General features: G+C 40.3%; 1 protein-coding gene across 1 annotated transcript in view; it reads left to right on the plus strand.

Moving 5' to 3' along the window:
- The window catches only part of DNAH8 (dynein axonemal heavy chain 8), a 329745-nt gene that overhangs the window by 67270 nt on the left and 242277 nt on the right, over window positions 1-20198 (plus strand). The window contains exons 21-27 of the mRNA XM_060162780.1: window positions 1114-1249; window positions 2104-2219; window positions 4382-4488; window positions 15821-15896; window positions 16860-17055; window positions 18826-19022; window positions 20004-20130. Of these exons, the coding sequence (XP_060018763.1) occupies window positions 1114-1249; window positions 2104-2219; window positions 4382-4488; window positions 15821-15896; window positions 16860-17055; window positions 18826-19022; window positions 20004-20130 (955 nt within the window). The remainder of the gene's footprint in view (window positions 1-1113; window positions 1250-2103; window positions 2220-4381; window positions 4489-15820; window positions 15897-16859; window positions 17056-18825; window positions 19023-20003; window positions 20131-20198) is intronic.

The raw sequence follows: 20198 nt of genomic DNA on the forward strand, positions 1-20198 counted from the left end.
ATCACACAAAGCTGGTTTCAAACCCCTATTCTTACCACCTACTGTGTGACCTTGGGCAAATTTTTAATTCTTTCTGAGAGTCAGTTTTCTCATCTGTGAAATGGGTACAGTAATATTACCTATCCCAAGAGGTTGTCATTTAGTTAAATGAGTTCATACACATAAAGCTCTTAAATTGATGCCTGGCATACAACATCATGCTCATTTAAAAACCTTATCACATTTGAATCTCAAAACAACACTTTGGATTGTCCTTTTCATTCTTTTTCTTTTTTTAAAAAAATAAGTTTATTTATTTAGCTGCATTGGGTCTTTTGTTGCTCCGTCGGGGCTTTCTCTAGTTGCGGCGAGCGGGGGCTACTCTTTGTTGTGGTGCACAGGTTTCTCATTATGGTGGCTTCTCTTGTGTCAGAGCATGGGCTCTAGGTGCGCAGGCTTTGGTAGTTGTGGCACACAGGCTCAGTAGTTGTGGCTCACGGGCTCTAGAGCGCAGACTCAGTAGTTGTGGCACAAGGGCTTAGTTGCTCCGTGGCATGTGGGATCTTCCCGGACCAGGGCTCGAATCCGTGTCCCCTGCATTGGCAGGCAGATTCTTAACCACTGCACCACCAGGGAAGTCCCTGGATTGTCCTTTTAAAAAACCATTTCTCATTTTCAACTTTGACATCTTCATCTCCTAGGCCTTTAGGCTTCTTTCTTTTTGCCCATATGAATGGGACTGTAGATCTCTGTGTGTGAATGAGTCAGGTAAGGTGAAAAACTTTGAATTTGCAACTTCTCTGGCAGTCCAGTGGTTAAAACTCCACGCTTCCACTACAGGGGTGCAGGTTCGATCCCTGGTCGGGGAGCTAAGATCCCGCATGCCACGTAGTGCGGCCAAAAAAAAAAAAACTTTGCATTTTTCTTCTTTCTCCTTTTCTTTGCTTGAGACTTAGCAGCTGTCTCAAGCTGCTTTTAGCCATTGACACTTTGGGGTCTGAAACATTATGCTATTGGCCACTATCTCTAGGTATTTTTAAATGGCATTAGAGTTTGATAAGTTGAAGTCGTATTAATAAATTTCACAGTAGTTTTAAGTATCTGGAAATTAATAGTCATTTTTTTATTTAATAGACATACACAAAAGAATGGGCTGAGGTTCTAAACCACAAAAGTAAGCACGTGGAAGAAGCTGTCAAAGAACTTATATCAATATTTGAGACTATTTATGAAGTTAAATACAGTGGGAAAACAGCAAAACAGTTACCAGGTAATGTGGCTGGTTACAATGTTTGAATCACAAGTGTTACAGTTATGTTCTCAAGTAGGCACCTTGTGCCTAGCCGGCACCAAAATTCCAGACTCCCAGAAGGAGAGCAGATGTTCAGCATAAACCACACCGTTTGCAGTTTAGGCACAGTGAGCCCTTTTTATGAATGAGGGAATGGTGGGCACCCCTCTGAAATCCAAGTTCATAGATACTTACTGGGGACCAACCTTGCAAGCAGGCCCTTCCATGGATAGCAGTCTCTGGCCTGCTATGTTAAGTGTTTTTTTTGGTACAGCATTCTACCATGCTGGCTGTCACACTGTGTGGGGATGGCGTCTAGTGAGTAGAGGCCAGGGACGCTGCTGAATATCCTCTATGGCATAGGACAGCTGCAACAACAAAGCCTGTCAGTAGCGCTGAGGTTGAGAAACTCCAGCTTAAACAAGTATTCGCCGCATCTCTTCTTTCTCTGAGAGGTTTTCCACTTAGTTTAAGTAGTTTTCATCAGAAGTATCAAAAACACGAACATGTCAGCTTAAGATGGCAAACCCAAAAGGTAAACAGGTATTTTAGAAAGAGAGCCTGTAAAATAACCCCTCTTTAAATGTTTCTTAATTCTAGATACTAATACAGAGTACAGTATATTTAAAGAGTGTATTTCTTAATAGAATGTTAATTCTGTTGAGATGGGTGATTTAAATTGAATTCAAGGGTGATTTCTCCCAGCAACAAATTTTTAATTTTTAAATTAAGAATTCTTTTAAGAAGGACCTTCCTAAGAAGGTTTGGTTGCATAGAATAAACCAAATGCCAAGTATTAACTGTTATATTTTTGTTTTATCTTTTATCTATAGAACAGAGAAAACATGTTGTTTTTGGAAGTGAAACAGAAGAGGGTGAAAGTGTTGATTATGAGACTAATATTGTGCCTGAGGTTGATGTTAATCATAAAGAAGATGAATTTAAAAAGGTATTTATTGTAAAGCAACCTTATGGAATTTCACAGAATTATGACTTATAGGATTGTAGATAACCCCAAATGGTGGTGTTTTTTTTTTTCCAGGCAGTTCTGCAAGCAGTCTGTGTGGATTTATAACAAAATCCAGAAAATATAATTTTCAGTTCTACACTGTAGCATCTGACAAGACACAGCAATCCTTACAGTTTTCCCCAGCACTGTCAACTTTTAATGCTATTCTATCAATTACAGTTTATATAGTTGTCTCCCCTATTGTGACTGACCGTGTTTTCTTATGTAGTAAATGTCACATCTGGGATTGTAGTGCCAATCCATTTGACTCAAAGTGGAGAACTTTGTTCTCAGTTATTGTTTTTGATAGAATTACCTGTATTGCAAGACCGGGTTTTGATTCTCTTGGGGTCCAGGGATCTGCATTTTTTATTAACACTGTGGATTCTCCCGCAGGAGAAACCCCAGGTGGGCAGATTCTCACATTATGCTGAGCTGTGTTGAGAATGAAAGTTGAGGAGGAGACATGGGGATTCTTCATCCTTCTTAGGCCTTCTTAGGCCTTCTGGTCGTGCATCAACTCTAAATGCCACTCTCACATTTGTACCAATTCGTGCTTTCTCCTGCTCCCGTCAGTTTTCTTTTAATCCTCCGTACTCATCTTTTTTTTTTTTTAATTTTTAATTTTTAATTTAGTTTTGGCTGTGTTGGTCTTAGTTTCTGTGCGAGGGCTTTCTCCAGTTGCAGCGAGCGGGGGCCACTCTTCATCGCGGTGCACGGTCCTCTCACTATCACAGCCTCTCGTTGCGGAGCACAGGCTCCAGATGCGCAGGCTCAGTAGTTGTGGCTCACAGGCCCAGTTGCTCCGCGGCATGTGGGATCCTCCCAGACCAGGGCTCGAACCCGTGTCCCCTGCATCGGCAGGCAGACTCTCAACCACTGCGCCACCAGGGAAGCCCCGTACTCATCTTTTCATTCTTTCTCCATCTTACATTCTTTTACACTCTCTAACCCCTACCCTAACACAGTCTTGGAAATAAACAGCACACGTTTGTTTCACTTTCACCTTCTGACTCAAGGATGCTATCACTAATTGATCGGGAAACACTTTCCCGCTGAGTCTAGATTTTAGCTGTAGATTGCTTCTCAATACCATGCACCAGGCAGCCACTATCAGTTGGTGGGGGTCAGCAGGAGAGTTCTTCGCTTCCAGCTGCATTCCCTTTGACACTGGCTGGGGTCCTTAGAGCAAGACTGAGTACCATCAGAGCCTCTCAAGATGGGAGATCACTTAGAGCTGCATCAGTGCAGACATCTCCTAAACAGTCTCTGCCTCTCAAATCCACCTTCCACATCGCTTCCACAGTGGTCTAACGTAAACATCTGATTATGTCATGCCTGCTCTTTAGCCTGGTAGTTGACCAACCCAATCATATTCCTCTTTGTTCACACCTGATAAGCCTCCCTTCTGACTCAACTCAACCTGACTGGCCCACCCAGACTCAGAGGGCCAGGGTGTAGGGTGGAGAGGAACAGTGTGGCCAGAGCCTGGCTCCGGATGTGTGAATCACTGTGCAAGCAAGACGTAGTGCCCAGATTCCTGCCCAGGCTCAATATTTATTCTGTGCTCTGACCAATAAATGTGGCTACTTCTTCTCTGGTGGGAAAGAAGGGCTTGCAGAGAGGGACAAACCATGGTGCCAGGACGGTGGAAGTTTCATCCTATGTATTTTGGTATCATACATTTTAAAATATGTTTATCCACCAAGCTGAGATTTTTGAGGTTGGAGACTACATATCCTCTTGTGCCCATACCTCTAAGCATTGAAAAGTGCACCACACTTAAGTGCTTCAGTTTTGTTGAGTGAATTATTGAATATTGAGCAAACCAGGATTATTTTCAATTATCTGTTTTTGAATTTTGGCTTTTGAGTAATGCCTTATAATTTGCTAGGGTGTTTATGAAAGCACACCTTTCACGTATTCTTACTTGTTTAAAAAAACAAGTAATTTAGGATTGAATTTATTTCTACAATATAATTGAAATTGTATAGTTTATTATTTTTCATCTTTCGCATGTCACTTCTAATATTGTATTATTGCTTTGGAGGTGTTAGAGTTTTTATTTTTTGTACCAAATTTAATATGATTTCTCATTACAGGAATGTAAAGAGGTCTACGCTTTTTTCTCTCATCAATTACTAGACAGTCTTCAAAAAGCTACACGGTTATCTTTGGACACAATGAAAAGAAGAATATTTGTTGCCAGGCAAGTTGAAAATATGCTAAATATGTCTGGTAAAACTATCACAACATAACACTAAAGCACTTTTTATTTTTATTAATTAATTTTAATAATTGTCAAATTTAAAACACGGCATTTATGAAAAGACTGTATGAAAACAAGCGTGTAATACTGCAAGAACACTGATAAATGAACAGCCATGTTCCTAGCACCCAGGCCAAGACAAAGAACACTGAACACTACCAGTACCCTTACTGGTCCTTCCTCTGCTCACCCAAAGGTAACCACTATCCTGAACTTGATGTTTATCATTGTCTTGGTTTGCCTGACAGTTTACCCCATGTTTGTATCATTTAATTTGCCTGTATTTGAACTGTGTTCAGTATTGCTTTTGAGATGCATCTATGCTGATAGATTGGGTTGTTTCCAGTTTGGGCTATTGTGAACATTCTTGTGCCTGTCTCCTGCTGCACCTGCTCAGAGTGGAATGGCTGGGCCCTGGGCTGTGTGCATGCCTCAATTTACCAGGCAGTGCCTAGCATGAGAGTGCCTATGGATCCTCATCCTTGCACACAGTTGGTGTCATGCAATTAAAAAATTGTTGCCAGTATATAGGGTGTGAAATGGCATCTCACTGGGATTTAAATCATTTTCCTGGTTACTGATGAGGTTAAACATATTTTCATGTTTATGAGCCATTTGTGCTTTCTCTTTTTAAAAATTTGCCTTCCCTTCCCTTCCCTTCCTTCCCTTCCCTTTCTTTCCCCCTCTCTTCCTCCCTCCCTCCCTCCTCCTCTTTCCCTCCCTTGTTTCTTCCTTCCTTCTGCCTGTTTTTCTATTGGATTGGATTTATTCATGGGTGGTCTCAATATATTATTTTGTTGATGATACTTTTAAACTCCTATTTATGATATTCTTTGCTGAGTTTAAAAATATTCAAATCTATCAGTCTTTTCCTTAGTAGTTTGTGATTTTTATGTCTTTTAAAAGAAATCTTTCTGTACTTCATAATATCTTCTAAAAGTTTTAAAGTTTTATCTTTTGCAGTTAGGGGTTTAATCCACATGGTATTTATTTTGTGTTTAGTGTGAGGTAGGAGACCAGTATATTTTTTCCCATATGGTTAATTAGTTAAAAGAAAATTAATTTTTCTTTTGGAATGGTTATTTAAATTACACTGAATCTATAGGTAGATTTGGAGAGAATTAGCATCCTTACAATATTGAGTCTTCCATTCAGAGTCATGGATTATCTCTCCATTTATTTGTCTTTTTTATTACTTCTCAATGAAGTTTTGTAATTCCCTGTGTAAAAGTCTTCTACATTTTTGTTAGGTTTATTCCTTGGTTATTCATTGCTGAATTTTAATTTACTTGCACTATTAAAATCTCCCAGTGTGATAGTGAAGTTGTCAAATTTTCCTTCTGTTTCAGTCGTTGTTTTATATCTTTTAAGGCTGTGTTTTTAGGTGCATGTGATGTCATATAGTTAAGTCTGCCTAGAACACTGTTTATTTTATTTTTATTTGATGAGCCTCTTTATCCATATTAATCTTGATTTCTCAAATTATTTTTAGTCTGTCATTAATTTTACCTTCCCAGATTTTTTGGTATACCTTTTCTATCCCTTCATTTAATTTTTTCTGTGAAGCTTTTTTGTTTTACCTTTTAAAAGCATAATATACCTGATATATTTTAATATTGACATAGAGTTGATTTACAATGTTGTGCCAGTCTCTGCTGTGCAGCAAAGTGACTCAGTTATACACATATATATAGATACATTCTTCTTTTATGTTCTTTTCTATTATGGTTTATCACAGGATGTTGAGTATAGTTCTCTGTGCTATGCATTAGGACCTGTTGTTTATCCATTCTAAATGTAGTAGTTTGCATCTACCAACCCCAAACTCCCAGTCCATCCCTCTCCCTCCTTCCCTCACCCTTGGCAACCACAAGTCTGTTCTCTATGTCTATGAGTCTTATACCTGATATTTTTATTTAATCTGATTATTTCTGCCTTTTAAAGAGTTTAATCTGCTTACATTTTTGTGATTTTTTAATATAGTTACACTTAATTTATGACATTTTATTTTGTGGTTTCTTACTATCCTTTGTCTGGTTCATTTATTATCTGTTCCCTTTGGAATGGATAATTTTTCCCTTTTATTCTCTTTCCTATACTTAAGTTCTTTCAGTAGTTACCTTCAAGTTTAGAATACATATATTTAGCTATATTTTTAAAAAAGTATTGTGTATAGTTTTTTCAATTTTCTCATTTCTAACTACAAGGGCCTTGGCATGAAGTCTATCTACTTTCTCAATCTTTTATTTATTTATTTATTTTAACATCTTTATTGGAGTATAATTGCTTTACAATGTTGTGTTACTTTCTGCTGTATCACAAAGTGAATCAGTTATATGTATACATATATCCCCATATACCCTCCCTCTTGCGTCTCCCTCCCACCCTCCCTATCCCACCCTTCTAGGTGGTCACAAAGCACTGAGCTGATCTCCCTGTGCTATGCAGCTGCTTCCCACGAGCTATCTATTTTACATTTGGCAGTGTATATATGTCAATGCTACTCTCTCACTTCATCCCAGCTTACTCTTCTCCCTTCCTGTGTCCTCAAGTCCATTCTCTATGTCTGCATCTTTATTCCTGTCCTGCCCCTAGGTTCATCAGAAGTATTTTTTTTTTTTAGATTCCATATATATGTGTTAGCATATGGTATTTGTTTTTCTCTTTCTGACTTACTTCACTCTGTATGACAGACTCTATGTCCATCCACCTCACTACAAATAACTCAATTTCATTTCTTTTTATGGCTGAGTAATATTCCATTGTATATATGTGCCACATCTTCTTTATCCATTCATCTGTCGATGGACACTTAGGTTGCTTCTATTTCCTGGCTATTGTAAACAGTACTGCAATGAACATTGTGGTACATGACTCTTTTTGAATTATGGTTTTCTCAGTGTATATGCCCAGTAGTGGGATTGCTGGGTCATATGGTAGTTCTATTTTTAGCTTTTTAAGTAGGCTCCATACTGTTCTCCATAGTGACTGTATCAATTTACATTCCCACCAACAGAGCAAGAGAGTTCCCTTTTCTCCACAGCCTCTCCAGCATTTATTGTTTGTAGATTTTTTTTTTTTTTTCGGTATGCGGGCCTCTCACTGTTGTGGCCTCTCCTGTTGCGGAGCACAGGCTCCAGACGCTCAGGCTCAGCGGCCATGGCTCACGGGCCCAGCCGCTCCGCAGCATGTGGGATCTTCCCGGACCGGGGCACAAACCCATGTTCCCTGCAACGGCAGGCGGACTCTCAACCACTGTGCCACCAGGGAAGCCCTGTTTGTAGATTTTTTGATGATGGCCATTCTGACCGGTGTGAGGTGATACCTCATTGTAGTTTTGATTTGCATTTCTCTAATGATTAGTGATGTTGAGCATCCTTTCATGTGTTTGTTGGCAATCTGTATATCTTCTTTGGAGAAATGTCTATTTAGGTCTTCTGCCCATTGGGTTGTTTGTTTTTTTGATATTGGGCTGCATGAGCTGCTTGTATATTTTGGAGATTAATCCTTTGTCAGTTGCTTCATTAGCAAATATTTTCTCCCATTCTGAGGGTTGTCTTTTCGTCTTGTTTATGGTTTCCTTTCCTTTGTAAGTTTCATTAGGTTCCATTTGCTTATTTTTGTTTTTATTTCCATTTCTCTAGCAGATGGATCAAAAAGGATCTTGCTGTGAATTATGTCAAAGAGTGTTCTTCCTATGTTTTCCTCCTAAGAGCTTTATAGTGTCAGCCCTTACATTTAGGTCTTTAATCCATTTTGAGTTTATTTTTGTGTATGGTGTTAGGAAGTGTTCTAATTTCATTCTTTTACATGAGCTGTCCAGTTTTCCCAGCACCACTTACTGAAGAGGCTGTCTTTTCTTCACTGTATATTCTTGCCTCCTTTATCAAAGATAAGGTGACCATATGTGCGTGGGTTTATCTCTGGGCTATTTATCCTGTTCCATTGATCTATATTTCTGTTTTTGTGCCAGCACCATACTGTCTTGATTACTGTAGCTTTGTAGTATAGTCTGAAGTCAGGGAGCCTGATGTCTCCAGCTCTGTTTTTCTTTCTCAAGATTAATGTGCCATTTAAAGCTTGTGTTTCTTTATTTATTTTCATTTTGGATGATCTGTCCTTTGGTGAAAGTGGGGTGTTAAAGTCCCCTACTATGATTGTGTCACTGTCGATTTCCCCTTTTATGGCTCTTAGCATTTGCATTATGTATTGAGGTGCTCCTATGTTGGGTGCATAAATATTTACAATTGTTATATCTTCTTCTTGGATTGATCCCTTGATCATTATGTAGTGTCCTTCTTTGTCTCTTGTATTAGTCTTTATTTTAAAGTCTATTTTGTCTGATATGAGAATTGCTACTCCAGCTTTCTTCTGGTTTCCATTTGCATGGAATATCTTTTTCCATCCCCTCACTTTCAGTCTGTATTTGTCCCTACGTCTGAAGTGGGTCTCTTGTAGACAGCATATATACAGGTCTTATTTTTGTATCCATTCAGATAGTCGATTCTTTTGGTTGGATCATTTAATCCATTTACATTTAAGGTAATTATCGATATGTCTGTTCCTATTACCATTTTCTTAATTGTTTTGGGTTTGTTATTGTAGGTCTTTTCCTTCTCTTGTGTTTCCTGCCTAGGGAAGTTCCTTTAGCATTTGTTGAAAAGCTGGTTTGGTGGTGCTGAATTCTCTTAACTTTTGCTTGTCTGTATAGATTTTAATTTCTCCTTTGAATCTGAATGAGATCCTTGCTGGGTAGAGTAATCTTGGTTGTAGGTTTTTCCCTTTCATCACTTTAAAGCCACTCCCTTTTGGCCTGCAGAATTTCTGCTGAAAGAAGAAACCTTATGGGGATCCTTTTGTATGTTATTTGTTGCTGTTCCCTTGCTGCTTTTCATATTTTTTCTTTGTACTTAATTTTTGATAGTTTGATTAATATGTGTCTTGGTGTGTTTCCCCTTGGATTTATCCTGTATGGGACTCTCTGCACTTCCTGGACTTGATTGACTATTTCCTTTCCCATGTTAGGGAAGTTTTCAACTGTAATCTCTTCAAATATTTCCTCAGACCCTTTCTTTTTCTCCTCTTCTTCTGGGACCCCGTAATTCAAATGTTCATGTGTTTAATGTTGTCCCAGTGGTCTCTGAGACTGTCCTCAGTTCTTTTCATTCTTTTTTCTTTTTTCTGCTCTGCAGTAGTTATTTCCACTATTTTATCTTCCAGGTCTCTTATCCGTTCTTCTGCCTCAGTTATTCTGCTATTGATTCCTTCTAGAGAATTTTTAATTTCATTTATTGTGTTGTTCGTCATTTTTTTTTGCTCTTTAGTTTTTCTAGGTCCTTGTTAAACGTTTCTTGTATTTTCTCCATTCTATTTCCAAGATTTTGGTTCATCTTTACTATCATTACTCTGAATTCTTTTTCAGGTGGACTGCCTATTTCCTCTTCATTTGTTTGGTCTGGTGGGTTTTTACCTTGCTCCTTCATCTGATGCATATTTCTCTGTCTTCTCATTTTGTTTAACTTACTGTGTTTGGGGTCTTCTTTTTGCTGGCTGCAGGTTCATAGTTCCTGTTGTTTTTGGTGTCTGCCCCCAGCGGGTAAGGTTGGTTCAGTGGCTTGTGTAGGCTTCCTGGTGGAGGGGATTGGTGCCTGTGTTCTGGTGGATGAGGCTGGATCTTGTCTTTCTGGAGGGCAGGGCCACGTCCGGTGGTGTGTTTTGGGGTGACTGTGAACTTAGCATGATTTTAGGCAGCCTCTCTGTGAATGGATGTGGTTTTGTTCCTGTCTTGCTAGTTGTTTGGCATGGAGTGTCCAGCACTGGAGCTTGCTGGCTGTTGGCTGGAGCTGGTTCTTAGCATTGAGACAGAGATTTCTGGGAGAGCTCTCGCCAATTGATATTACATGGAACTGGTAGGTCTCTGGTGGTCCCATGTCCTGCACTCAGCTCTCCCACCTCAGAAGCTCAGGCCTGACACCAGGCCTGAGCACCAAGACCCTCTCAGCCACATGGCTCAGAAGAAAAGGGAGAAAGAAAAGAAAGAAAAAAACATAATAAATAAAAAAAATAATTAGAATAAGAAATTTTTAAAGTAATAATAATAATAAAAAAGAAGAGAGTGGGGCTTCCCTGGTGACGCAGTGGTTGAGAGTCCGCCTGCCGATGCAGGGGACACGGGTTCGTGCCCCGTTCCGGGAAGATCCCACATGCCGTGGAGCGGCTGGGCCCGTGAGCCATGGCCGCTGAGCCTGCGCGTCCGGAGCCTGTGCTCCGCAACGGGAGAGGCCACAACAGTGAGAGGCCCGCGTACCGCAAAAAAAAAAAAAAAAAAAAAAGAAGAGAGTGAAGAAACAATAAACAAATCCACCAATGATAACAGCACTAAAAACTATACTAAGATAAACATAAAAGTCAGAAACAAATCAGTCACAGACAGCAAACCCCAAGTCTACAGTTGCTCCCAAAGTCCACTGCCTCAATTTTGTGATGATTCATTGTCTGTTCAGGTATTCCAGAGATGCAGGGTACATCACGTTGATTGTGGGGATTTAATCCGCTGCTCCTGAGTCTGCTGGGAGAGATTTCCCTTTCTCTTCTTTGTTCTCACAGCTCCCGGGGTTCAGCTTTGGTTTTGGCCCCACCTCTGCATGTAGGTCACCCTCTGGCATCTGTTCCCACCAGACAGGATGGGGTTAAAGTAGCAGCTGATTAGGGGGCTCTGGCTCACTCAGGCCGGGGAGAGGGAGGGGTACGGTAATTATAATGGGAATGTGGGGCGAGCTTGTGGAGGCAGAGGGCAGCGTGATGCTGCAACAGCCTGAGGCATCATGTGTTCTCCTGGGGAAGTTGTCCCTGGATCAAGGGGCCCTGGCAATGGCAGGCTGTGCAGGCTCCTGGGGAGTGGAGGGGAGGTGTGGGTAGTGACCTGTGCTTGCACATAGGATTCTTGGTGGCTGCAACAGCAGTGTTAGCGTTTCACACTTGTCTCTGGGGTCTGTGCTGATAGCCGCGGCTTTAGCCTGTCTCTGGAGCTCGTTTAGGCGGTGCTCTGAATCCCCTTTCCTTGTGCACCCTGAAACAATGGTCTCTTGCCTCTTAGGCAGGTCCAGACTTTTTCACAGACTCCCTCCCGGCTAGCTGTAGCACACTAGCTCCTTCAGGCTGTGTTCACACAGCCAACCCCAGTCCTCTCCCTGGGATCTGACCTCCGAAGTCCGAGCCTCAGCTCCCAGCCCCGACTTGCCCCGGCGGGTGAGCAGACAAGCCTCTTGGACTGGTGAGTGCTGGTTGGCACCAATCCTCTGTGTGGGAATCTCTCCGCTTTGCCCTCTGCACCCCTGTTGCTGCACTGTCCTCCGTGGCTCTGAAGCTTCCCCCCTGCCACCCCCTGTCTCTGCCAGTGAAGGAGCTTCCTAGTGTGTGGAAACTTTTCCCCCTTCACAGCTCCCTCCCAGTGGTGCATGTCCTGTCCCTATTCTTTTGTCTCTGTTTTTCCTTTTTTTTTTTTGCCCTACCCAGGTACGTAGGGAGTTTCTTGCCTTTTGGGAAGTCTGAGGTCTTCTACCAGCATTCTGTAGGTGTTCTGTAGGAGTTGTTCCACATGTAGATGTATTTGTGGGGAGGAAGGTAATCTCCACGACTTACTCCTCCACCATCTTGAAGGTCTCCCCATCATTGTTGTTTGCTGTTTTACTTTTTACCTTTTTTTTGAGCACTCAAAAATAATTTATTTACTGATATATTTTATTAAAGTCTCCAGGTTCTTGTGTATTTATTTTATACCCCTGGTTTCTCAGGGAGTGTGAGGTGTAAACTCCGTTATTCTTCATTTTAAGTCTGAAACGATTTGGCTGGATAAAAAACTTTTGTTTGTCTCTCAGCACTTTCAAAGTATTTCTTCAGTTTTTTCCTGACCTGTATTCTTGTTGATGAGAAGTCTGCAGTGAGTCTAACTAAAAATTGTATTTTATCCTTGATGTTCTGTAGCTTCCTTTCCTGGTGTGGATTTGTCTTTATTTAATCATGCTTTGTTCTCAGAGTACACTTTCTATTTGAGGGCTTATAGGGTTCCTTAATCCTGGAAAATCATCAGCAATTTCCTTTTTCAGTTATTGCTTCTGAGACATCCTCTTGTTATGGAACTCCTGTAGTTGAATGTTGAGTAAGTTGATCACATAATTGTTCCATCTAGGACACTCTTTTGAGTGAAGAAGCACTGTCCAGATGAAGTGTTAGGATGGACTTAAACCAGAACTGTCCTGGGCACTGTGGACACGTGACCGTCTCAGATGTTGCAGCATCTCAGTCTCTCTCTCCTGTCTCCTAACTAGTCTGTCATATATTTTTGTCTTTTTGCCTTTCTGGGTTATGTTATGGGCAAGTATCTCTGTATCTAGCCTAAAGGCGATCTCATCTACTGCATCTTAAATATTTCAGTTAGTACTTTTTTCCTTATCCTCCAGATACTGTATCATTCCTGCCTTTTTAGTTTAGCAATTTATTATTTTTTGGAAGATTGCTTTCATTTATCTCTTTGAACATTCTCAATATTTATTTTAGAGTTTGTCATACTTCTATACATTGAACTTTGTCTGGAGTGAGTTTTTGTTTCAATTATTGATATCTTTAGTCCTCTTTCTTGCTGTTAGACTTATGCATGCATATTGGGATTTTAGTTTGTAGACTCTCCTTGAGTGAGAAGTTTTTTTTGTTTTTGTGTGTTTCTCTCTCCTTCCCTCCCTTTCTAGGAGTTTCACTTTTGCCTCCACGTGACTCTTGGTACCTTAAGTGCAGAACTGGGTCCTATTTGTTCACAGTTACATATCCCCTGAAGAGATGCTGGGAAATGGCAGGTTTAAGCAGGGAGCACAGAAGTGAGCCGGCTTAGTGGCTTCTTGGGCATGCTGTGGACTTGCTTCTTTCACCCCAGGGCCACAGCTTTTGGAAAAGCTGCAGCTGCAGGCAGTAGGTTGACAAACTTTATCTTGCTGTTGTTTTGTCTCTCTTTACAAGTAGGGGAACATCATTTCAATGTCTGGCTTCGGGTCGCAAGCCTGAATGAGTCCCCTCTAACACGGACTACTTCAGTCCCTCAGAGTCCACAGGGGCCAACCTCCCACTCTCACTGCCTATTTCCTGACCAGAGCCCTGGCCAGGCTGTTGTGTGTTTCTGATGCGTTCCTGATTTGTGGAGATCCTAATCTTGTGTTCGAGCATTCTCAAGTCCTTCAGAGTCTATCCGTGATTGTGATGTGTTTGGCACAAAGAGGCATTTTTGAAGTCTGAACTCACTATGCCATGTTAATTTACAACAGTACTGATGTGAGTTTTGAAGAGGTATACATGAGTATAATATTGCAGAATCCTCCCTTGTCTAAAATGTCTTTCTCTTACCCTCACCCATGAAGGCTAGTAGGTCAACTTGGATCACAACCACTTTCTCTCACACTCCACAGATACTATTTCACTGGCTTCTTTTTTTTTTTTTAATGCTTCCTTTTTCATTTTTATTTGTGGCACTTGGCTTGCCAACCTTCATCTGGGCAAGCCCTGCACACTCCATCCGCATAAACAGTAGAGATCTCTTTTAGTAATGAAGGATATTATTAATATATCTTGCCTCAACTGAAATGCAAACCCAATTTGATTTTTTCCTCAGGTGGGATGCAGACAGAGAACATCCAGATAAAAGGTGTTATCATTCACGAGGTCAAGACAGAACCGTTATTTTGTAGCTAAATGCCACTCACAAAGCACAATCACTGGCTTCTTTTGTTTCCATTTTCAGAGGCGGGTTTTGCTGCTAATCTGATTTTCTTTTCTAAGTAACAAACTGTTTCTTGCTGTTTACAGGATTTCCCCCTTTATTCTGGAAATTAACAAATTATGTGTTTAGCTGTAAGTCATTTTTCACCCATTAATCCCATCAGGCACACAGAGAATCATTTCAAGGTGAAAAAACAAGTCTATTCTTAAGATTTGAGAAGGGCTATGCTTAAATTTATTTTATGTAGGGTTCCCACGTTGGATCTAGGTCGTAGAGCGTCTCTGAGCTGAGTGACCCACTGTTAAGTTACTTAAACTCTCTGTGTCTTGGTTTCCTCATCTACAAAATGGAAATAATAATCATGGGATCCACATCAAGCGTTAACATGAGCATGAAATGTGTTGATTCATGGAAAGTGCTTGGAAAAGCGCCTGTCATACACTAAGCGTTCGATAAACATTACTTATCTTTTCTTTATTATTTCACTTACCTTTTCCTTAAGTAATTTCCTTCTCTTGTATTTTGCATCTGAAAGCTTGGAGAATTCCTTAAGCTAATCCTCTAGTTTGTCAAATAAGTCACCAAAGGATCGGCTGCGCTGTTCACCGCTTCTGTTAGTTCAGCTGTTTGAAACTCTTGTTCTCAGGTTGTACCCTTTCAAACACAGTCTACACTTGTTTTATTGCTGCATCTTGATTTCACAGTGAGACTATGAATTAGAGGTTTTTTCTGTTGTTTCTTTGCTTGCTTGCTTTTAGTTCAAAGAGTTCCTTATCTGGGAACCATTGACCCTGAATACTAAAGTTGGGTCTCCACTGTGAATGTGGAGGCTTTGTTTCTTGTGATTTTTTTCTCCCCCAGTCTGCTTGTAGTTATGAATGGAGGTGTAGTTTTCAGTAATGATAACATTTCTTGCTGTGGAAAGTTTACATTTATTATAATTTTGTCTGGGATGGGGACAGAGATCAGGCAGAGGGAGATAACCAAAGTAATTTGCAGTGCTGGTATGTGTCATTCATTAATTGCACTCATGTGTCTGCGTGTGTGTCTGTACTTCTGTCTGAGCATAACTGATATTGTTTACAAAGGCAGTTTTGGGAAGGTTTTGACTAGAAACCTCCTGTTTAATCTTGTACACACACAAAAATAAAGTATATGAAGGCATACGCTTTTTGTTGGTGATTTTCAGCATCTGTTCTGGGGCTGGGAAAAGGAGTGCTTTTAGTAAACATTATTAGGTGGTACTTTGCTGAGAGAAAGCAACGTTAAAATACTAGAAAATGGGTAGGAGACAAGTTTTTCACTTCAAAGAATATTAAATCATTCAGTGTTCTTAATTTATGAACTAGTTCATGAAATTTGTGGTTCCATTGTAAATAACGTTCTCTTCATTAATTCAGTATTTTGAAAATTGTCTTTATTTTTTTAGGATTGAAACTTGTAGCATAACCAAGCTATTTATGAAATTTTAGGTTAAGGTTTATAAGCTAAGTGTCCATCTTATTACAGCCCTTATGGACGAAAGCGGTCAGAAGATGTTATTTCCCTTCTAAAATCTGAAGTACATCTTGTGATTCCTAATGTGGTAAGTATTATTAAATATTCAAGTTAATACAGTGATATTTTGGTAATGTATTTAAGAAGTATAGCATTAGAACTGAACTTTTATTTAATCTCTTGGTCCTCTGTGCTTTTTGACTTCACCTCCGTATTTAACAAAAATCAAAGTGTATCATTTATATCTGTTGTAAAACTTACTTCCGCAGAGCTCATGGTGTATTAAAGGTTGGTGTAAGAGTTAAGTATCTGTTGGGCCATCAGTTAGCAAGTACCCTACAAACCATCTTGGTTTTTCTTACTTCAGACATTAAATTATCTAAATAAGGCCATCTCAGAAGTCCAAATCCCTATACTGAACACCCAACTGTAAGACAACCCATGGCAGAATAGAAACAAAGAAAGAAAGAGAGAGCCTGTGCCCTGAATTCATGGGTCCCTTGTGCCTTCTTAGGGCACTTTCCTCTACCACCCCTCCGGCTGCTTATTGACATCTGGAACACCAAGCCATACAGGATGACTGAGGTGCATTCTGTGACAAGCCAAGGGTTAAGGCCAGGCAGGAACAATCTATGGCTCACCTGACACCACATCTACACAGTCTGGCCTCCTGGAGGACAGCTTCTTTGCTTATTTGGTGCATTTCAAAGAACTGAGGTCAAAATCTTGGCAGTATAGTTTCTTCAGTTACTCTGCTTCATGGACATCCAACACCTGCCCACAGTGTTTGGCTGCAGCCAGCCACCCTCCCAGGGAAAGGATGACAAGTACTATGTTTGACCTTTCTGCCTGCAGGAATTGGTAGAATAGGAAAGCTTGAAGATCGGTAAAGTCTGCAGCCTACCTTCCTCTACCATCCCTCTCCTCGAAGCAGCCTTCCACTGGGCCAGCGGAGGCTCTCCCTGCTCAGTGGGGAACAGGTGTGGTGAGAATCAGAGGGATGGATTTGTATGTGTTGGCAGCACCAGGAACTTATTTCTTCTTTCCACAGGTAATGGTTCCCAGTTTGGATGACATTCAACAAGCCATTAACCGTATGATCCAATTAACCCTGGAGGTCAGCAGAGGAGTGGCTCACTGGGGGCAACAGCAGACCCGTCCCATGAAGACTGTCATTAGCAGCCCCTCCCATACCGCTACTGACGGGACCCATCCGAGCACAGGAAAGCAGTTGAAGAAGGAAGACAGTAAGAATGTTAAAACAAATCTTAGATGAATAGAGTCTTAGAACTATAACAGTTAGTAAATGGTCTTTCTGATTCTTCCTGGGTATGACAGCCTATAGATATTTTTACACTCATATTTATATGTGTATTGGTTAAATTTTACATTAAAAAAAAACTAGTGTTCTCCATCTTCCATCTTAAACATAGCATGCAGACATTTCAGATTTTGATCATGGGTGAACAAGTATATTTATCACTGTTCTACTACCGTAGTCTCAGATTCAAAGTTAAAAATGAAAATAAACCTTAGAACTAATTCTATTTTCAGCATTGTATTTGATCTGATAAACTTAGTTTGCTAGAACATAGTGCTTAGAAAATCTGGGTCATGTGTTCTTTGTACATTGAAATATATATAAGCTATTCCCTTAAATAATTATTAGTGTGATATGACACTGACCCAAAATTCCATAGACATTTTTGGATACTTTCTTGTATAGAAAGCCAAATTCTTTTTTCTTTTTTGCTGTTCTGCCACATTAACATTTTTATTTATTTATTTCTGACAAAAATTATACATATACATGATGTTCTGATATATGTATACCTTTGTGAAGTGGTTACCACAAAGTAAATAACATATTCATCCCCTCCCATAGTTAACCATTTTTTGTGTGTGTGGTGAGAACACTTGAGATCTACTCTCTTAGCACATTTCAAGTATACATTATTATTAACTATAATCACCATACTACACATTATGTTTCCAGAATTTAGTCATCATATTAGTGAAAGTTTGTACCCTTTGATCAACATCTCCGCTTTTCTTCCACACCACCCCAAGTATCATTTATAGATACTTCAGCTAACTGTTGCCATGCAGGAATACCAGGTTAAACTGTTGCCATGCAGGAATACCTGCAATCTGGAAATTTTCATGAAATCTCATGATTTTTTTTTTTTTTTTTTTTGCGGTACGCGGGCCTCTCACTGTTGTGGCCTCTCCCGTTGCGGAGCACAGGCTCCGGATGCGCAGGCTCAGCGGCCATGGCTCACGGGCCCAGCCGCTCTGCGGCATGTGGGATCTTCCCGGACCGGGGCACGAACCCGTGTCCCCTGCATTGGCAGGCGGACTCTCAACCACTGCGCCACCAGGGAAGCCCTCATGATTTTTTAATTGTTAACAACTGCTTTAAAAAAGAAAGGAACTGTTTGGGCCAAACAAAAGTATCCGTACGGTCTCTGCTTGATGGAGAAAACTTGAGAGTTTCAGTCAAGGCTGTGACATGACTAGGTTTCAGCAAGAGATGTTTATCATGGTGGTTGTGTGATCTTTATATACCAGATGCTGAGTTGAAGACAAGCATATGTTGTCTCATTTAATCCTCACAAGTATTTCCATGAAGATTAAATAATTGGCTTAAGGTCATTTGGGTAGTAAACGTAGTGGCTCTCCTTTACCCACAAGCCTGTTCTGTAGGGTAGCAATTTCAACTCTTCTGATCTTTCCTTGGAGGACGTTTTGTTTTGGGGGGAGTGGTTAATCGGCGTCTTTCAGTTCTCTCCTCTGAATAACAGTTTCCCCACTTTAAAGAAACCTAGACCTCAAAATCTGACACAGTAGTTTAATAAGAATAAGTGAAGCTAGCGAGAGAATAGCTGTTAATTACTTGGAACGGGATGGGGGGGTCTTTAAGAAAATAAAGTTTAAAAAGTCTATAAATATTACAATTGATAGTATTTAAAGTTGAATATAGGAGTTATCTATAGGATAAAAATGTCTGTTTTCAGAATCTTTTGAAGAAATTATCCCCACACGGAAGCTGAAGAATTTTTATCTAGGTGTGGCAGAGCACAAAGATGTTTCCAAGCTGGTCCTCCTCCTTTCTTCCTCTGTGAATTCTCTCAGAAAGGTGGCTCATGAGGCCCTGCAGGACTTTGAAAAGTTCAAGACGCTCTGGACAGAGGACCGAGACGTGAAAGTGAAGGTATGTTTCTGCTACTTGTGATGCAGTTTGGTTTTTTTTTAACACCTTTATTGGAGTATAATTGCACTACAATGTTGTGTTAGTTTCTGCTGTATAACAAAGTGAATCAGCTATATGTATACATATATCCCCATATCCCCTCCCTATTGCATCTCCCTCCCACCCTCCCTAATCCCACCCCTCTAGGTGGTCACAAAGCACCAAACTGAACTCCCTGTGCTATGCAGCTGCTTCCCACTAGCTATCTATTTTACATTTGGTAGTGTATATATGTCCATGCCACTCGCTCACTTCGTCCCAGCTTACCCTTCCCCCTCCCCGTGTCCTCAAGTCTGTTCTCTATGTCTCTGTCTTTATTCCTGTCCTGCCCCTAGGTTCATCAGAAGTTTTTTTTTTTTTAGATTCCATATATATGTGTTAGCATATGGTATTTGTTTTTCTCTTTCTGACTTACTTCACTCTGTATTGTTTATCTCTAACTCCTGTGGGAGGACCAAGAAAACATCAGTGATAATGATGAGAACTCAAGAGCAGAGGCCGAGAACCTGTAAATGCCACACGCCTAACACATCATGTCTTGCATAATTCTCACATTGACACTGGAGCAGTTGATAATAATGAGGTTCAGTCAGATTTTGTTTAATTTGGTTAAACAGTTGAGTACTAATTATGTTCCAGACATGCCCAGAGGTCGGGTATTCAAGGGTGTGTCCAGCTTACGTAGGCTCAGCTGTATATTTGGTTGGAGACTCAAGGAAACTTTAGAACTCTGAATAACCATTCAGAAATGTAAAATTCCCTCACATAACTTCCTCTTTCAGTGCTAACTGTTCATCCCTTTCTCTACTGAGCCACTGGCCTGATAGCACATACAAGAGGAAAAATATATAAGCAGATGCAGTTTTCTAATTCAGCTATTAGAGGCGTAAGATTTACATTGTCAAAAAGCCGAAGAAAATGTTGATTCTTTCCTTGCTACAGGAGTTTTTGGCTAACAACCCCTCTCTGACTGAAATCAGATCCGAAATTCTACACTATGCTACTTTTGAGCAGGAGATTGATGAGTTGAAGCCTGTTATAGTTGTAGGAGCACTTGAATTGCATACAGGTATTTTATAAATATTATGTAAAGTGTCTGTATTTTCACATGAAATGTTACTTCATTTAGAAAGCAGT

The sequence above is a fragment of the Lagenorhynchus albirostris genome, chromosome 10, assembly GCF_949774975.1.
Source record: "Lagenorhynchus albirostris chromosome 10, mLagAlb1.1, whole genome shotgun sequence".
Lineage (NCBI taxonomy): Eukaryota > Metazoa > Chordata > Mammalia > Artiodactyla > Delphinidae > Lagenorhynchus > Lagenorhynchus albirostris.